General features: G+C 41.5%; 1 protein-coding gene across 1 annotated transcript in view; it reads right to left on the bottom strand.

Annotated features, from left to right (window-relative positions):
• LOC126176647 (arylsulfatase B-like) overlaps positions 1 to 17,591 on the bottom strand; it is a 437,026-nt gene that overhangs the window by 385,332 nt on the left and 34,103 nt on the right. Inside the window, exon 2 of the mRNA XM_049923804.1 lies at positions 8,444 to 8,634. Within this exon, the coding sequence (XP_049779761.1) occupies positions 8,444 to 8,634 (191 nt within the window). The remainder of the gene's footprint in view (positions 1 to 8,443; positions 8,635 to 17,591) is intronic.

Genomic DNA, 17,591 nt, shown 5'->3' with positions numbered 1-17,591 from the left:
CAGCCAGAAGATGAAAGAAATATGGGCAACCAAAAAGGCAATCAAGATGAAGCCGAAGACACGAAGCCGACAAGAAGCATGGACAGAGGACCGGAAACAGAAACACAGCGAGCGAATGAGGGAAGTTTGGGTAGCAAGGAAGGCAGCAAAAGGAACTGGCCATGTAGTTTAGTCCAAATGCGCTCTTTAAGGGCAAAACACCAATAATAATAATATATATATATCAGTATTTTAAACATAGCTGCACAACAGCAACGGTTCCACGTAATAAAATTATAAACAGCCGACCAGTTGCAATGTGAGCTCTGCAACATCCATGTACTAATTTACATTTACATGAAAAACCCTATTTTCAGGGCTATATTTTAGTTTGGACAAATGGATCTATGCAGATATTTGTAAAAATGACGATGATACATCAGTCCATACTAATGTAAAATTGCCACCTTCTGAATTGTTGAAACCTAGGTAAAGATTTCTTTATCCATTGCAACTTGTCGGCTGTTTGTAATTCTTCAATATCCCATAATTATCTGCCTTTGCGAAGCATACTTTTGAAATGTGACTTTTAGCCAACTAACTTCGTCTGTAATGGTGCAAAAGCGTGGCGCCCTGCAACGTCATCCACAGGAGGCCCACCTAAAGAGTGTGAAAGGGGTTGCCTGCCATCAGGCGCTAGAGCAGCCACGACGCACCACTCAGCTGAATGAGTGTCGATGTTTCTGTCAGATACAACTTCAAAGTGTTCAGCCATAGCACTGAGGATCTTATACGGACACTGTCAATTTATTCGCGCATTTCTCAATGCTGAACACCCCTATGATCATTCCACAGAGGGGTGCAAAGCAAGAGGTCTGAAAAAGAGTGAACACTGTTTGCTGTTTTGGATCACGTTCAGATTTAGTCGAATAGTTTTTTACACCCCCTAGCGCATCACCCTGTATATCGAAACAAAAACTGCGATCGCGCTGCACTGCAAGGGGTCAGATCATGTTCAACGTGGTTATGGACCTAGGGCGTCCTTACAGTAAGGCTGAATCGTCAGGGGCCGTCAGGAATGCCGAACGTTGTCAAGAACTTTGTCCTGTAGCTGATCACAATGCAAACTGTTGTTTCCGACCGCGTAGTGTGTGCGAATCGAGCTCCAGTGGAAGGGGTGGTTTCATTGACGCCCTTTATGCCACTTCCTGAGGGTTTTTCGTGTCTATTCCAAGCGGCGGTGTGTCTGAATTGCTTCCCTCTTCCACCAATAAGAAAATCGCTTGATTTCAACGCTTGGCGTCGTGGTTCGGACATCCGTCGTAGAGGCGACAAAAGAAGGAGTGGAATGGGGGTAAGAGAGGTCGGGGGGTGTGACGACCTTCCCATCGCGTGGCGTTGGGCAGAATTGTGACAATGTGATACCATTAACCAACGTTACACCTCACAAGACCTTCTGAGCTGTGACCTCTTTCTCGCTTGTGTCGACACCTTTCAGTCTGAAGCGTCGTCGAGCCCGAGGTTCATATCGCAGGGCGCCACGCTTTTCCACCGTTATGAAGGGTGACTGTAGGGCTTTTGAGACGAATTTCAAACTTATGTGGCACAATGGGGTTTCGAAAATGTGGTACGTTTTTGCGCTGTATATGTGTACGTTCTAAAAAACTTTCCTGAAAGCCGCGCAGGGTCTGAGGCGCCTAGCCACAGTTCGCGTGGCGCCCCCGTCGGTGGTTCGAGTCCTCCCTCGGGCATGGGTGTATGTGTTGCCCTTAGTGTAGGTTAGGTTAAGTAGTTTGCAAGCCTAGGGACCGATGACCACAGCAGTTTGGTCCCATAGTACTTACCACAAATTTCCCAATTTACTTTCCTGAAAATTATGGTTAGCTGACGTCGTCAACAATAGGACGATTTCGTATTATGAAAGCTGTGAGCTCCTGCTGTGTGTGTGTGTGTGTGTGTGTGTGTGTGTGTGTGTGTGTGTGTGTGTGTGTGTGTGTGTGTGTGAACGTCTCATTTCCGCAAAGTTTGACTGTCCTCTTCAAATTCTTAACATACATTTAGTGCCTCTGTATATGATGCACTGTCATCTAGAACTGAATACACAGGAACTCACTGGAACAGACGAATTAGTGTTGCGCCATGCAGCAAATGATAAAACCGTAGATGTAGTACAAAATCCCAAGTATTGGTGGTAGAACACATTTTATATAAAAAAGGTTGCTTGCTCTGTCCGTACTAACAGCTGACGGCAGGATTTGAAGATCTCAATCAATATAAGTTTGCTGAATCTAATCGTCTACATATTTATCTCCTGAAAATATGTCTCTTGAGACTAGTATTATGCGGAAGCGAAATGTTCCCTATAAACAGGGTATTGAAACTTTTGAAATCTGGAGTTACAGAAGAATGTTGAAGATGAGATCTATAAACTGGACAACCTGTGAAGAGGTGCTGAATCAAGTCCGCGGTGAAACATCTTGATGGCACAAACACACTAAAAGAAGAGATAGTATGTCAAAATGGTATTGGACAGAGATGTAGGGGTTAAAACTGTAGAGGGAGTCAAGATTTGACTACAGTAAGCAGGTTTAGATGGATGTAGGCTGCAGTTATTATGGACAGATGGATAACCTTGAGAGCTTCATTACACCAGTCAATGCTTGAGGACCATACGACTAACTTTAACAACCAGTCTATAGATAACTGGTTTCCTCCTTGTCGTCCCTCCACAACAATGATACACACGGCTGCATGCGAACACCATTTCCTGTCATGCTTCGCGCTTTCCGGAAACGAATAGTTATGCATCAATAGGGAATCAATATGATGGACGACTGCCTGCAACGGAAAAGCAAAATTCTATTCAGGTAGGTGGTGAGTGGACCGATGGTCGTAAAATTTCATGTCTTTGGGTACCAATGTTAAACACACAGAGAGAGCTCTGATACTAGAAAGGAGGAGGCAAGCTTCCAAGTGAAACAGATTTTTTAGGAGAATGCATATTTAAAGAAATCTAGAAGCCATTTGTGTAACTAATATTTAATGTACGAGTATCAGACGAAAGTCATCCGATAGCCAACTGAACTCATGAGATTTGTGGCACTCTGGTGGAAACGAGGAAAGGTTATTCCTTCTGTCAAATCTCATTAATTATTCATTTAGACAGACAGAAATGAACGACGTGAATTAACGAAACAATTACCGTTTTGTCTCTGAATTTAAAATTTCATACACATCAACCGCGTGGCGTCGACATATGTAAAAGCAAAAACTGTGGCCGAAATTTTAAACTTTGCAATAATTGTAGTACCGTGGAAAGTGCAGACGTAATGTAATTTGTTGTTTATTGAGACATAAACGTTAAAATTATAAAAAATGCTTCCCGTTTCTTTAATATAACTATGTTGCTAAATTTTAAGCTCATACGGTTTGGTTCCGTGTTTTGAGAATTTTTTGTATGCCTCTGTTTCAATTTTTACCCATATATCATTATCATTTGGTTTTTTGTACTCTAGAAGTAGCAGCCATTTTTTCAGACTAATTATGGGAAGTGCGCTCCGCCTATGAAAACAACTTATCCTTCCTCTGCTCAAACATGTTTGGGACCGTCATCACTGGGTCTATTTTATTCAAGTGTGGAAAATACAACATGCTTTACGTAGTAATTATTGAAAGGAAAATTGAGCATAAAAATTTTGTGTCTGTTGTGATCATTCCCTCAACTATTGACGGTCAATGCTCTTCGTGGAAATAACATGTACCGTATATTTGTGCCTACTTCACCAACAGAGGGAGACTCAAAAGAAGGGAGAAACTACGAGAAAAATGTATGCGATCACAAAATATTGTCGTGAAGTATTTTCGTTCAACAAAATAAGGTTAAAGAAAAAGTGATTTCGTCAATTGATCACGCAGTTTCACAAAAATATCACGTTGTTGTAGGTGAGAAACTATTTGAGCACTTAAAGAAGATCCTACAAAACCTAACCTTCTAGATAAGAAGGTAATCATAACAATAGATATGAACTGCTTTAGGCGTAATTTTCATTCTAATAAGTATTACCTATCGCTTGTATTTCCAATACATTATGATGCACTGTTAGTAGCATTAATATGACGAAACATGTTTGGGCCCTTGTTTTCTGGTCAGACTAACTCTAATTCCCATTATTTTTTATTAAGATATAATTCATTCTTCAAGTGTACTATTTAAAATGCTGAAATCTTGTGCCACATTTTATGACCTGACAGCAAGACATGCTGTTAGTGGTACCATGCTGCCACAGTGTGTTGTTTGATATAATTTCGGCAAAAATAATAGCACATCATTTACTCTTCCACTTCTCTCTCGCTTCATAAGCTATGAACAGTAAAATGTGAGTAGATGTTGGACGACATACTTGAGGGTATAGACAACACATACGTTTTGAAACATCTTTGAGTGTAAAAAGGAAGGAAATGTGTCCACTATTTTGTGGAATATAGTGTTAAATAAAACATTTTATGAAAATAAATTGCGAATATAATCACTAGTTTAATGTGCTATCGACATAGTCATGGACATACTTTGAATTGCTGTAATCTAGTGAAAGCACTCTCTGTGGTAGTTATGAGTGACACAGTGAGTACAGGGCGAGCTGGACAGAGCATGCAGAGTACCAGTTCTGTTTTAATTTTGTCCTTTTTGTTCCTGATATATTTATATTTACACGCGAGTCGCATATGTAAGTAACCTAAAGGTTGTTTCAATATATTATGTTGAGTGAAACATATCCTTTTCCATAAGTCATGAATATCAATTTAAAATTTGATTCCAAACTCAAATATACGATCGTAATTATTCAGGAGTGAGAACTGTTAGAAATGTAAATCCATAACATTAGGTTCAGAACAGAATTGGTTGCTGCATGGATACAGGATTATCAGTTCAAAACCAAAACAAGGTAGTTGGAAGGTCAATGGCACAGCATGGATAGTGTTCTGAATAGCGATTGTGGGGTGAGAATCACCAAAAGGAACAAGAGAAAATGAATGTAGTTTGGGTGAGGTGTTTTATGAATTGAGACTCTGAAAGCACTAGACGAATTTTTTCTATTCAGGGAGGAAAATAATTCACAATGGTCGAAGTGGAGAATATTTCAAATATGAACTAGCAATAGCTAGGAAAACTATACTGAATAGGAAACAATCTGATACGTAACATAAATTTAAATGTTGCGTGATATTTCGTGAATTTTTTTTTTGTCTGTAGTATTACACGTGAGGCAATACTGACCTTACGACTTATCTTAGAAGAAATATTAAGGAAAGGCTACCCTACGTTTATAGTATTTGTAGACTTAGAGAAAGCTTTTGACAATGTTGACTGGAATACTCTCTTTCAAATTCTATAGGCGGCAGGGGTAAAATACAGGGAGCGACAGGCTATTTACAATTTGTGCAGAAACCAGATGGCAGTTATAAGAGTCGAGGGGCATGAAAGGGAAGCAGTGGTCGGGAAGGGAGTGAGACAGGGTTGTACCCTCTCCCTGATGTTATTAATCTGTATATTGAGCAAGCGGTAAAGGAAACAGAAGAAAAATTCGGAGTAGGTATTAATATCCATGGAGAAGAAATAAAAACTTTGAGGTTCGCTGATGACATTGTAATTCTGTCAGAGACAGCAAAGGACTTGGAAGAGCAGTTGAATGGAATGGACAGTGTCTTAAAAGGAGGATATAAGATGAACATCAACAAAAGCAAAACGAGGATAACGGAATGTAGTCGTTTTAAGTCGGGTGATGCTGCGGGAATTAGATTAGGAAATGAGACACTTAAAGTAGTAAAGGAGTTTTGCTATTTGGGAGCAAAATAACTGATGATGGTCGAGGTAGAGAGGATATAAAATGTAGACTGGCAATGGCAAGGAAAGCGTTTCTGAAGAAGAGAACTTTGTTAACATCGAGTATAGATTTAAGTGTCAGGAAGTCGTTTCTGAAAGTATTTGTATGGAGTGTAGCCATGTATAGAGGTGAAACATGGACGATAGATATTTTGGACAAGGAGAGAATAGAAGCTTTCGAAATGTGGTGCTACAGAAGAATGCTGAAGATTAGATGGGTAGATCACATAACTAATGAGGAGGTATTGAATAGAAATGGGGGAGAAGAGAAGTTTGTGGCGCAGCTTGACAAGAAGAAGGGACCGGTTTGGTAGGGCATGTTCTGAGGCTTCAAGGGATCACAAATTTAGCATTGGAGGCAAGCGTGGAGGGTAAAAATCGTAGAGGGAGACCAATAGATGAATACACTAAGCAGATTCAGAAGGATGTAGGTTGCAGTAAGTACTGGGAGATGAAATAGCTTGCACAGGATAGAGCAGCATGGAGAGCTGCATCAAACCAGTCTCAGGACTGAAGACCACAACAACAGCATTATCTCGTACGTAATGGATTTGTGAACAATAAACAGTTCAGACAAGAACAGAAAATACTGTTTGTTAATATTTCGATCATTTCAAATGTAACAATCACTTTCAGAGCACTGCTACTGAATTAAAGGAAAACTTAGTTCCCACTGACAATTATATGACTCTCTTGAAAAATGTCTTCCAATACTGGTGTATGAAATACTCCTTTGTTATACTGAAAAGGTGGAGATTGAGTCAATAATTAAATCACTGAAAACTAAGGACTCTCATGGATATGACGGAGTGAATAGCGGAATATTAAAGTACTGTGCAGCACATGTTAGCCCTGTACTTAGCTACATTTGTAATTATTTCTTTAAGAATGGTCAGTTTCCTGAACGATTGAAATACTCAGTAGCAAAGCAGCTTGATAAAAAGGGAGAAATTGATAATGTAGAGAATTGTAGACCTGTTTTCATTGCCATCAGTGTTTGATTAACTTACTGAAGAGACTGTGTACGTAAGGATAATTTAATGTACAGCTCGGTTTTAGTAGCTGCATAACAACTGAAACTGCTATATTACCTTTGCTCTGTGAGACATTTTAAGGCTTAAAGAAAAGGTTTCGAACTTTGGGCACCCTCTCCAGTTTAACTAATGCGTTTGACTGTGTTGGTCACAAGATATTGCTCCAGAAGCTGGACTATTATGGAATACGGGTAGTAGCTCAAAACAAGCTCAAGCTTAACAACAGAGAGAAAAAGGTCGTTCTCCACAGTGTTGAGATTAGGTATGATGTGGAGTCAGAGTGGGGCATGGTTAAATGGAAGGTGCCCCAGGGATCAGTGCTGGGGCCACTCCTGTTCTTAATTTATATACATGATATACCCACTAGTATTACAGGTGATTCTAAACTATTTAGGTTTGCTGTTGACACTAGCTTGATCTAAAGAGTGTTGTGTGCAACTTTGGCACTGTTTCAAATAGTACACTTCACGACTTCAGTTCATGGCTTGTAGAAAATAAACTAACGCTAAATCAGAGTAAGACTCTGTTTTTACAGTTTCTAACACACAGTTCAACAAAGCCAGACGTTTTAATTTCACAGAATTGGCATATGATTAGTGAAGCTGAAGAGTGGAAATTTCTGGGTTTTCAGATAGGTTGTAAACTGTCGTAGAAAGGCCACGTTAACGACCCCGTTCAAAGACTTAATGTTGCCAGTTTTACTATTCGAAAGGTATCGTTTCGGACAATAAGTGGTATAAGTTCGCACACCTCTTGCCGACTTCTGTTCCTTTGTCTGAATACTCTGATATTGCTTTACTGTCTTTTGTTGATAACTAATGTCTTATTGCCAAGAATTAGGCAGAAATCCAGTCTGCATTTGCATCTCACTTCCTTAACTCTTGCGCAGAAAGGTGGGCGGTCTACTACTGCAACCATTTTCAATAAGCTACCATGAAAGTTCAAAAATCTTTGCGGTAATCCATGCCCTTTCAAATCGAACTTGAAGAGTTTTCTCATGAGTCACTTCTTCTGTTGAGGATTTCCTTGAAAAATTGGATTAAGTCCTGTGCTGTATTGTTGATTTTGTTTACATAAACTTGTGGCTTGTCTTTTATTCTGGGTTCATAAACATTTTACTTTATCTGTTATAATTTTTATGTTGTAGCTGCATGTACTGACACGTTCCATGAACTATGAGATTTGCTCCTCAATTAAGTCCTACGGAACTAGAAGTGTAAAATAAAAAAAATAAATAGAAAGTACGAATGCAGCTTGTTCCCTGTCTTGATACGTGTGCATGAGTGAATGATTTCTCTTTGAAATGACGTAGTTTGTCTTTGCTGTGGAACATGGCTTGAAACAAAAGAAACAGCAAACAAAACGAATGAAACAAATATTCGTAAGAATTAAAAAAGTGTGCGTGGTCCACAGTTATTAGGAAAAAAGGTAATCTACAAAGAAGTAGTTATCAGTACCTCTCTAATGACAATAACGTTGAATTGATTAAATACAAGAAGTTCAGCTGGGTATACTAAAGTGATACGTGACATGTTAAAATACTACGCACCAAGTCGTCGGCGAGGATGAATACGATGTGTGGACGCTCGAGGGGCTGTGCTGCAGCCACAAGCGACATCCCGAACATCAGTACTGGCATGAGCAGCAGCAGCAGCAGCCGATGCAGGTGCGGCAGTGTGTGGGGGTGGCGGCTGGGGTGGAGGCGCCCACGGGCAGACCGCATCCTCTGATCCTCTGATCCTGCCAACACCACCCACACAGTGTCAGCCCACAGTCCCGCTGCCTGGCAACACGACAGCGACTTGCAAGTCTCCGAGCGTCGGCTCTAGCTTCTCTTACAGCAGCAGTCTTCAAACAGTGTGAGGCGAACACACAGAGTGAATGCCGAAACTCCTGACGTCGCACCTTAGTTAAACTAGGATTTCTCAGTGCAGTTACGTGTTACACATTTCTCAAAAGAATCATGGGACTCCTTGCATTGTAAATCAATTGTGATACATGTGGAACGTATGGTCTTATTGCATAGCTTGAGACCTTCGCTTTCAGTGTATGTAACAGCGCAAGTCATTCGCCAACTATCGTGCATGTTAGGCACTACTGTATCAGGTGACCACCTCAAAAAGAAGTGAGTGCTGATGGCCTAGTGCTCTCTAGTGACGTACAATGCACTTGTTAAATGTAGCCGGGCGGAGAGGCCGAGCGGTTCTAGGCGCTACAGTCCGGAACCGCGGGACCGCTACGGTAGCAGGTTCGAATCCTCCCTCGCGTATGGATGTGTGTGGTGTCCTTAGGTTAGTTAGGTTTAAGTAGTTCTAACTTCTAGGCGACTGATGACCTCAGATGTTAAGTCGCATAGTTCTCAGGGCCATTTGAACCATTTTTGTTAACTGTAGACTTTGTATTCAACCAAGCACATGCAACGCGACATATTAATACGGTGCACATTTCAAGGGTAGTCTGTTTGATCTAAGAATAATGGACATTCCATCGTGTTGCCGGAGATGATAACATTTAAAGACAATATTATATTAGAACAAATAAGTCCTCGGTTACAAATATTAAGTCAAAATTGATCAGGTTTCGACGCTAGTATGAGCGTCGTCTTCAGAATTAGACTAACTGTTCTAAAACATATTAAGTATATAATACACTAATAAAATTAAAATTTGTACTGACTAGAAAAAGATGCAGTACTTACAAGTTACATATTAAAAAAGATCTAAGCCGGAAAGGCGACGTCATGAATAGTTGTAAGTAAGATGGCGAGCCGCTATGGGCTGCTCGTACTTTAGTGAACAAGGGCTGCAACAATTTGCAAAATTTAAAGGCAATTTTATCCATGTTAGTTTCGGGCACTCAGCTGCGACTACCCTGTTTTTTACTGCGCTCGCCCGGATCTCTTAACCATCAAGGATCCTTCTACTCAAAGATATTATACTCATTCCACCTTGCGGTTGGCAACTATCGACTTTATTTTCTGGATCTACCCTGATCAGACCTTAGCACATACCTTTCAACATGTCTCCAGTTGTCATCCGTTGTTTCTGTTTCGTTTTCGATACTTGTCGGAATTTTAAGTTATTGTTATGTAAATAAATGAGGTTGTAATGATGCTTTTTTCTTAAACTTAATTTGAGAAAGAAGTATAATTTCGTAACATATCCAGTCCTCATATATTGTTCAACGGAGTATGGCAGACGTCCAAATTGATGTTCCCTCTAGTAATTTCGAGCAGTATAGTTGAATATTCTAATCTTACTTGTTAACAGAGGTGTCAGATAGTTCAGTACTGGCTATAAAGACGCAGAGTTATTCATTGCCTAACAATAGAAGTGAATCGCCCATAAGACATGATCCAATGTCAGTGTCACCTCGTACACGCATACACTGCTGGGGGATTTGTGAACGATTAGAGTTGAAATTCTCTGTGACAGAACGGTGGTGAAAGTGCATTAGGTTTATTTGTGTTTGGTAGCGTCACTACATAGGGAGAGTATACAAAGGGCGTGGACCGCAGCAGATGCCAAGTTACCACTCTGACGAATACAAACATCTCGTGTACCCATATGAGACAGCGTTATCAGCGCGTGACACTGTTTGAAAGGGGCCTCGTCGTGGGTCTCCATTCGGCCGCTTGGCCAAATCGTGCCATATCCGAATGCATGAGGGTGTTCGGTTGTGACGGTGGGTCGATAATGAACTGCATGAGAAACTGAGGTCAAGTAGACTCGTCGTGAAGATTCCGCTCGATCACGTCTGACCACCACAGGGAAGATCGCCGTATTGTTCACCAGTAACATTGTCACCGCTTCACATCTGTGCTTGCCGCCGGAGAACAAGCGTCTCGCAAAGTCATTCTGCAGCACTGGTCGGAGACTACCAGGAAGTGTACTAGCGAATTACCGTCCCATTCTACGTGGTAGTCGCGGGTAATGTCTACTACTTTCCTGAAGTACACTACCACTGGGAAACGATTAGAATCTCGACAAAGATTACAATGTTGGTTAAAGAGATGATTAGCGTTTATTTTGTTTTTCAGCTTGTCATCTTCCCACTTTAAAAATGATTCGAATTTGATACTAAAATGGACATTTTTCTATACGAAACGACGCCATTCATTTTACTGTTTAGCCTAACATTTACGCATGACTCTCTAATCTCTATGTCGTTAATTCTCTTTTATGTTGCATTTAAGTGTAAGTGAAATATATTTTGGAAACAGTTGGTGTGTTCTGTCTACTGTGACTGTATGCATGTGTATATACAGGGTGTTTCAAAAATTACCGGTATATTTGAAACGGCAATAAAAACTAAACGAGCAGCGATAGAAATACACCGTTTGTTGCAATATGCTTGGGACAACAGTACATTTTCAGGCGGACAAACTTTCGAAATTACAGTAGTTACAATGTTCAACAACAGATGGCGCTGCAAGTGATGTGAAAGATATAGAAGACAACGCAGTCTGTGGGTGCGCCATTCTGTACGTCGTCTTTCTGCTGTAAGGGTGTGCTGTTCACAACGTGCAAGTGTGCTGTAGACAACATGGTTTATTCCTTAGAACAGAGGATTTTTCTGGTGTTGGAATTCCACCGCCTAGAACACAGTGTTGTTGCAACAAGACGAAGTTTTCAACGGAGGTTTAATGTAACCAAAGGACCGAAAAGCGATACAATAAAGGATCTGTTTGAAAAATTTCAACGGACTGGGAACGTGACGGATGAACGTGCTGGAAAGGTAGGGCGACCGCGTACGTCAACCACAGAGGGCAACGTGCAGCTAGTGCAGCAGGTGATCCGACAGCGGCCTCGGGTTTCCGTTCGCCGTGTTGCAGCTGCGGTCCAAATGACGCCAACGTCCACGTATCGTCTCATGCGCCAGAGTTTACACCTCTATCCATACAAAATTCAAACGCGGCAACCCCTCAGCGCCGCTATCATTGCTGCACGAGAGACATTCGCTAACGATATAGTGCACAGGATTGATGACGGCGATATGCATGTGGGCAGCATTTGGTTTACTGACGAAGCTTATTTTTACCTAGACGGCTTCGTCAATAAACAGAACTGGCGCATATGGGGAACCGAAAAGCCCCATGTTGCAGTTCCATCGTCCCTGCATCCTCAAAAAGTACTGGTCTGGGCCGCCATTTCTTCCAAAAGAATCATTGGTCCATTTTTCAGATCCGAAACGATTACTGCATCACGCTATCTGGACATTCTTCGGGAATTTGTGGCGGTACAAACTGCCTTAGACGACACTGCGAACACCTCGTGGTTTATGCAAGATGATGCCCGGCCACATCGCAGGGCCGACGTCATTTATTTCCTGAATGAATATTTCGATGATCGTGTGATTGCTTTGGGCTATCCGAAACATACAGGTGGCGGCGTGGATTGGCCTCCCTATTCGCCAGACATGAACCCCTGTGACTTCTTTCTGTGGGGACACTTGAAAGACCAGGTGTACCGCCAGAATCCAGAAACAATTGAACAGCTGAAGCAGTACATCTCATCTGCATGTGAAGCCATTCCGCCAGACACGTTGTCAAAGGTTTCGGGTAATTTCATTCAGAGACTACGCCATATTATTGCTACGCATGGTGGATATGTGGAAAATATCGTACTATAGTTTCCCAGACCGCAGCGCCATCTGTTGTTGAAAATTGTAACTACTGTAATTTCGAAAGTTTTTCTGCCTGAAAATGTACTGTTGTCCCAAGCATATTGCAACAAACGGTGTATTTCTATCGCTGCTCGTTTAGTTTTTATTGCCGTTTCATATATACCGGTCATTTTTGAAACACCCTGTAGGAACGCTTTGGTCCGGCAGGAAAAAGTTTATCTGTGCTAAGTTGTTGCTAACGATTAGGTGACAAGTGAAACGGGTCAGTATGTGGTGGGACTTGGTAGTATAATAACCTATCGGCGGGGACGTGTCATTTAATGAGAGAAAACAGGAGTAATTTCTGGAAAAGGGTAGCAGTTTTCGTTGTGAAAGGGAGATGGTTTTAGGTAGTTAATAGAATCAAGGTACCGAGTCAGAGGATGGATGCATTCTGAGCGTGCGGAGACGGGCAAATTATTGTATTAACGTTGTTAAATTAAAGTTCCGAGAAGAGACACGATTTCATATTTCAGCGAGGAAGAGCAGTCGCTAAAGGGAAAGAGTACAACAAAGAAGAAAGAAAGGGCCATGACTTTCACGAACTCAAAATTCAGCTGGAGACGTACTCAGAAGGACAGAAGAATCGAGACACCGAAAGAGAAAAGCAGTCTTCATCATAAAACATGAGGACACTGTGAAGTGGATGAGGCAGTCTACTGAACAATTATTTTCTTTATTTTAGCCGAGGAAAGATTGTGAACTACACTCGTGGTTCAAATGGTTCAAATGCCTTTGAGCACTATGGGACTTAACATCTGAGGTCAGCAGTCCCCTAGAACTTAGAACTACTTAAACCTAACTAACCTAAGGACATAACACACATCCATGTCCGAGGCAGGATTTGAACCTGCGACCGTAGCGGTCAGGCGATTCCAGACTGAAGCACCTAGAACCGCACGGCCACACTGGCCAGCAACTACACTCGTAATATGGGCTGTGTTTCGAAGAGTGTCAGTTTAAAAATATTTCGAATATAATTAATTGAACTGTGAACAATTTATCTAACCGTTTATTTATTTGATGCGAGGACCAAAGTGTGCATTGGCTTTGACAGTAAGGGTATTAATAAAATTGACGTCACAATAGTGAAATACATTCATTAAGAGGACTTGGACTGTTGTGCGCGTAAAACAGTGTTTTTACCTCAGTCCTAGCAATCCTCAATCCCGTATCCTATATAAAAAAATTGCCACAAGTTTCATTAGTGAATTCTACACCCAATGAACTAGAGTGGTTGTGAGAATTATTTAACATTGTTTAAATTAATTTTTCATTGATAAGATACCATTCCGCCATCTTCTACTTTTTCTGTGTATCGCCAAACATTTGCTATGCGACAACATCAGCGTTTTCAGCTCCAAATAGTTCAAATGTTCCTTAACACTGTGGGACTTAGGTCATCAGTCCCCTAGACCTACATATACTTATAACTAACCTAAGGACGTCACACACAGCCATGCCGGAGACAGGATTCGAACCTGCGACCCTAGCATCAGCGCGGTTTCGGACTGAAGCGCCTAGAACCGCTCGTCACAGCAGCCGCCTATCAGCTACAGCAGCAGCACAGTCGTGACAGTCCTGGTTTTTGTTGTTACCCACTGCGATGGCAGCGCGCCAAGCGGTCAGCAAGCGACAAATCTGAATGCAATATCGCTTGAGTGCGAGTACCAGCATTTATATTGATTCATAACATAGTTTATACAATAGGGAGCGTACATCGTGTAATAAAAATCGACGATAACTAAAAAATGACCGCGTATTTGTCGTTCTTTAGTTTCCTAAGTACACTGGGGACTATGAAACGGCATCTTACAGGACAGATTATTTCCGACTCTGTTGTAACATACAGATATTTACTGCCGAACGACATTCTTCTTTAATAACAAATAGTTGTGAGTGAACACCAGAAGACAGGAACTTTTGCAGACAGATGTCGGGTATTTAACAAACAACGGAAGTTTTGTTCGCTAAACTTTCATCAGAATCTGTATGTTGAACGCAGGAAGGCTATATGCAATGTACACTAAAGAGCCGAAGAACCTGGTACACCTGCCTGATATCGTGTAGGGGCCCCGCAAGCACACAGAAGTGCCGCTGCACGACGTGGCATGGACCTGACTAATATGTGAAGCGACTAATATGTGAAGTAGTGCTGAAGGGCGTTGACACCATGAATCTTGCAGGGATGTCCATAAATCCGCAACAGAACGAGGGAATGGAGATTTCTGCTCAACAGCACGTTCCAAGGCATTCCAGATATACGCAGTAATGTTCCTGTCTGGGGAGCATGGTAGCCAGCGGAAGTATTTAAACTCTGAAGAGTATTCCCGGAGCCCCCATGTAGCAATCTGGACGTGTGGGGTTTCGCATTATCCTGCTGGAATGCACAATGGGCACGAATGGATGCAGGCGATCTCACAGGATGCTTACGTACGTGTTACCTCTCAGAGACGTATCTAGACTAATCAGGGGTCCCATATCACTCCAACAGCACACGCCACACACCGTTACACAGCCCCTACCATCTTGAATATTCCCCCGCTGGCATGCAGGTTCCATGGATTCACGAGGTTATCTCCTTACCCGTACACGTCCATCCGCTCCATACAATTTGAAATTGAGACTCGTCCGACCAGGCAACATGTTTCCAGTCATCAACAGTCCAAATCCGGCGTTGACGGTCCCTGTGCGAGGAGTAAAGCTTTGTGCCGTGCAGTCATCATGGCTACATGAGTGGGCCTTCGGCTTCGACAGCCCATATCGATGATGTTTCGTTGTATGGTTTGCACGCTGACACTTGTTTCTGGCCCAGCATTGAAATCTTCAGCAGTTTGCGGAAGGGTTGCACTTCTGTGATGTTGAAGGATTCATTGGTCCCATACTTGCCGGATCTTTTTCCGGTCGCAGCAATGTCGGAGATATGATGTTTTACCGGATTTTGATACTCACGGTACACTCGTGATATGGTCGTACTGGAATATCCCACTTCATCGCTACCTCGGAGATGTTGTGTCCTATCGCTAGTGCGCCGACTATAACACTACGTTCAAACTCGCTTAAATCTTGCTGACCTGCCATTGTAGCAGAAGTAACTGATCTAAGAAGTGCACCAGACTCTTGTTTCTTATATAGGCATTGGCGACAGCAGCGCCGTATTCTGCCTGTTTACATATCTCTGTACTTGAATACGTGTGCCCGCACCAGTTTATTTGGCACTTTATTGTAATACCTGCATTACGTAACGGACGAAATAAGCCACCACACATTTTTGAAGGGAAAACCACACAGATGTGATAATAAAACGTCATAGAAAATGGAACTGTTTCCCAATACAGAAAAAATCAATTCCACAATAGTCGCTACATCTCAACCACAAACGGCAAGAATCTTCAACATATTCGCTTTTCAAGCAAAAGTAATTACATTTACAAAAATATTCATCTATTAGAAACTCGAGTGAAGTGTAAAAATGGGTGAATCAATAAAATACATTAAAAAATTTTGTATGGCGCGGAAAGTTCCTATCACAATATATACAGACTACAACAGAAATACATGCTTCCCAAGTGTGAAATGTGTATTTATATTCTCTTGCTTTCAGTGGGGTAAACTACACTTTTACACCTATTGGAAAGTATTCCTTCATGAGTAACTTGTAGTTTATGTCATTTAATCAGTGAGATGTAGCTGTTTTCACATTGTGTCAGTCATGTAACAATATTTTGTTAATTTATTAGAAAAGTAACTAAAAAGATACTTCGTCCTTACAACATGGGTAACTGTCTGCGTTATCAGAGCTTGGCGCGCTAGCGCCGCTCCAGCAGTCTAACGTTAACAACATTGGCCCCAGAGAATGTTGATACTGTATGTATTAGTTCCGGCTGCAGGATCCAAGCCGGATCAAAAAAGCATTGCAGTTACTCGTCTCTGGTGCATTGTTTTTTTTATCTCATCGTAGACTCTCCATGTGAACATTACCTAACGTTACACGAATGGCAACGGCAGTGACGATGAAAAACAGTTATCCAGAGGATAGTAGTTAACATTAATATTCTTGGTTTCAGTTCAGATTTCAATCTCTGGCAGTTAACTGTTACGCTACGTAAGTTCACTTTGCAGTTGTTCATGCTTGACTGTAAAGTATGAAGTCGAGCAATAATTTTAGCCTTTCCTGCAATGAACAATATTGTATTTTAAGGAATAGTTATAAATACATCCATTTTCAATAGCTCAGGACCATACATAAATTTAAGAAAACGAAATTTGATTAATATAAAATCACAGGCAATTAATACCGTATAGTATAAAAACCGGTAAGTACGAGGATAGAACAGAAGGTGTTATAAAAAATTTATTAATGAACATCTAACGGCAGAATTAGGGCAGAGCATAGCCTCAACTCTCTTGTAGGCAACGCTGCTCGTTCAACGTTGTCACCAAGCATTTGAACACATTTGTGCCATCGTCAAAACCAGGCATCAAAAGTAGTTTGGGAAAATTCGTTGTTTTGCATCTTGACCCATGATTCTTAAGCTGTTTCAACGTCATCCATGAAGAAGACGTGTGGGGTGCTGTACTGAATATCACCAATGTGCGGGGTTGGGTGACAGTATTTGGTATCGGAGAAACGCACAGTGCAGATAAACCGACGACGTACGCCGCAGATGCCAATGGAGGAGGTGATCACGAAGCTATTCGAGGAGGCGGATGCGTTATAATTCACCGTCAACAACTTTAAAATGATTCTGAGAAAAACGGCGTTACTTTCTGTCTCATCTTCGTATATTGCTTCACAACTGTGAAGTAGAATCGAAAGAGACATCTTATCTATCCAAATAGTTATGTTCACATGTCAGTGCGAGTTCGTATTTATGTCTTCTCTAATGTAAACGTGGTATTTGTATGTGTTCTCTTGTAAGGCTGGAAGTGTGAATGTCTGTGTCTTACTTCGACTGTAACAGACAAAAACAGAAGCGAGGCTGGGTGCATGCAGATTCGGGTGAGGCACAAGTCTAGCACTGAAATATTTT

Source organism: Schistocerca cancellata, chromosome 3 (genome assembly GCF_023864275.1).
Source record: "Schistocerca cancellata isolate TAMUIC-IGC-003103 chromosome 3, iqSchCanc2.1, whole genome shotgun sequence".
NCBI lineage: Eukaryota > Metazoa > Arthropoda > Insecta > Orthoptera > Acrididae > Schistocerca > Schistocerca cancellata.
Note: the sequence above shows the minus strand (reverse complement) of the source record. Positions and strands in the feature narration are given on the sequence as shown.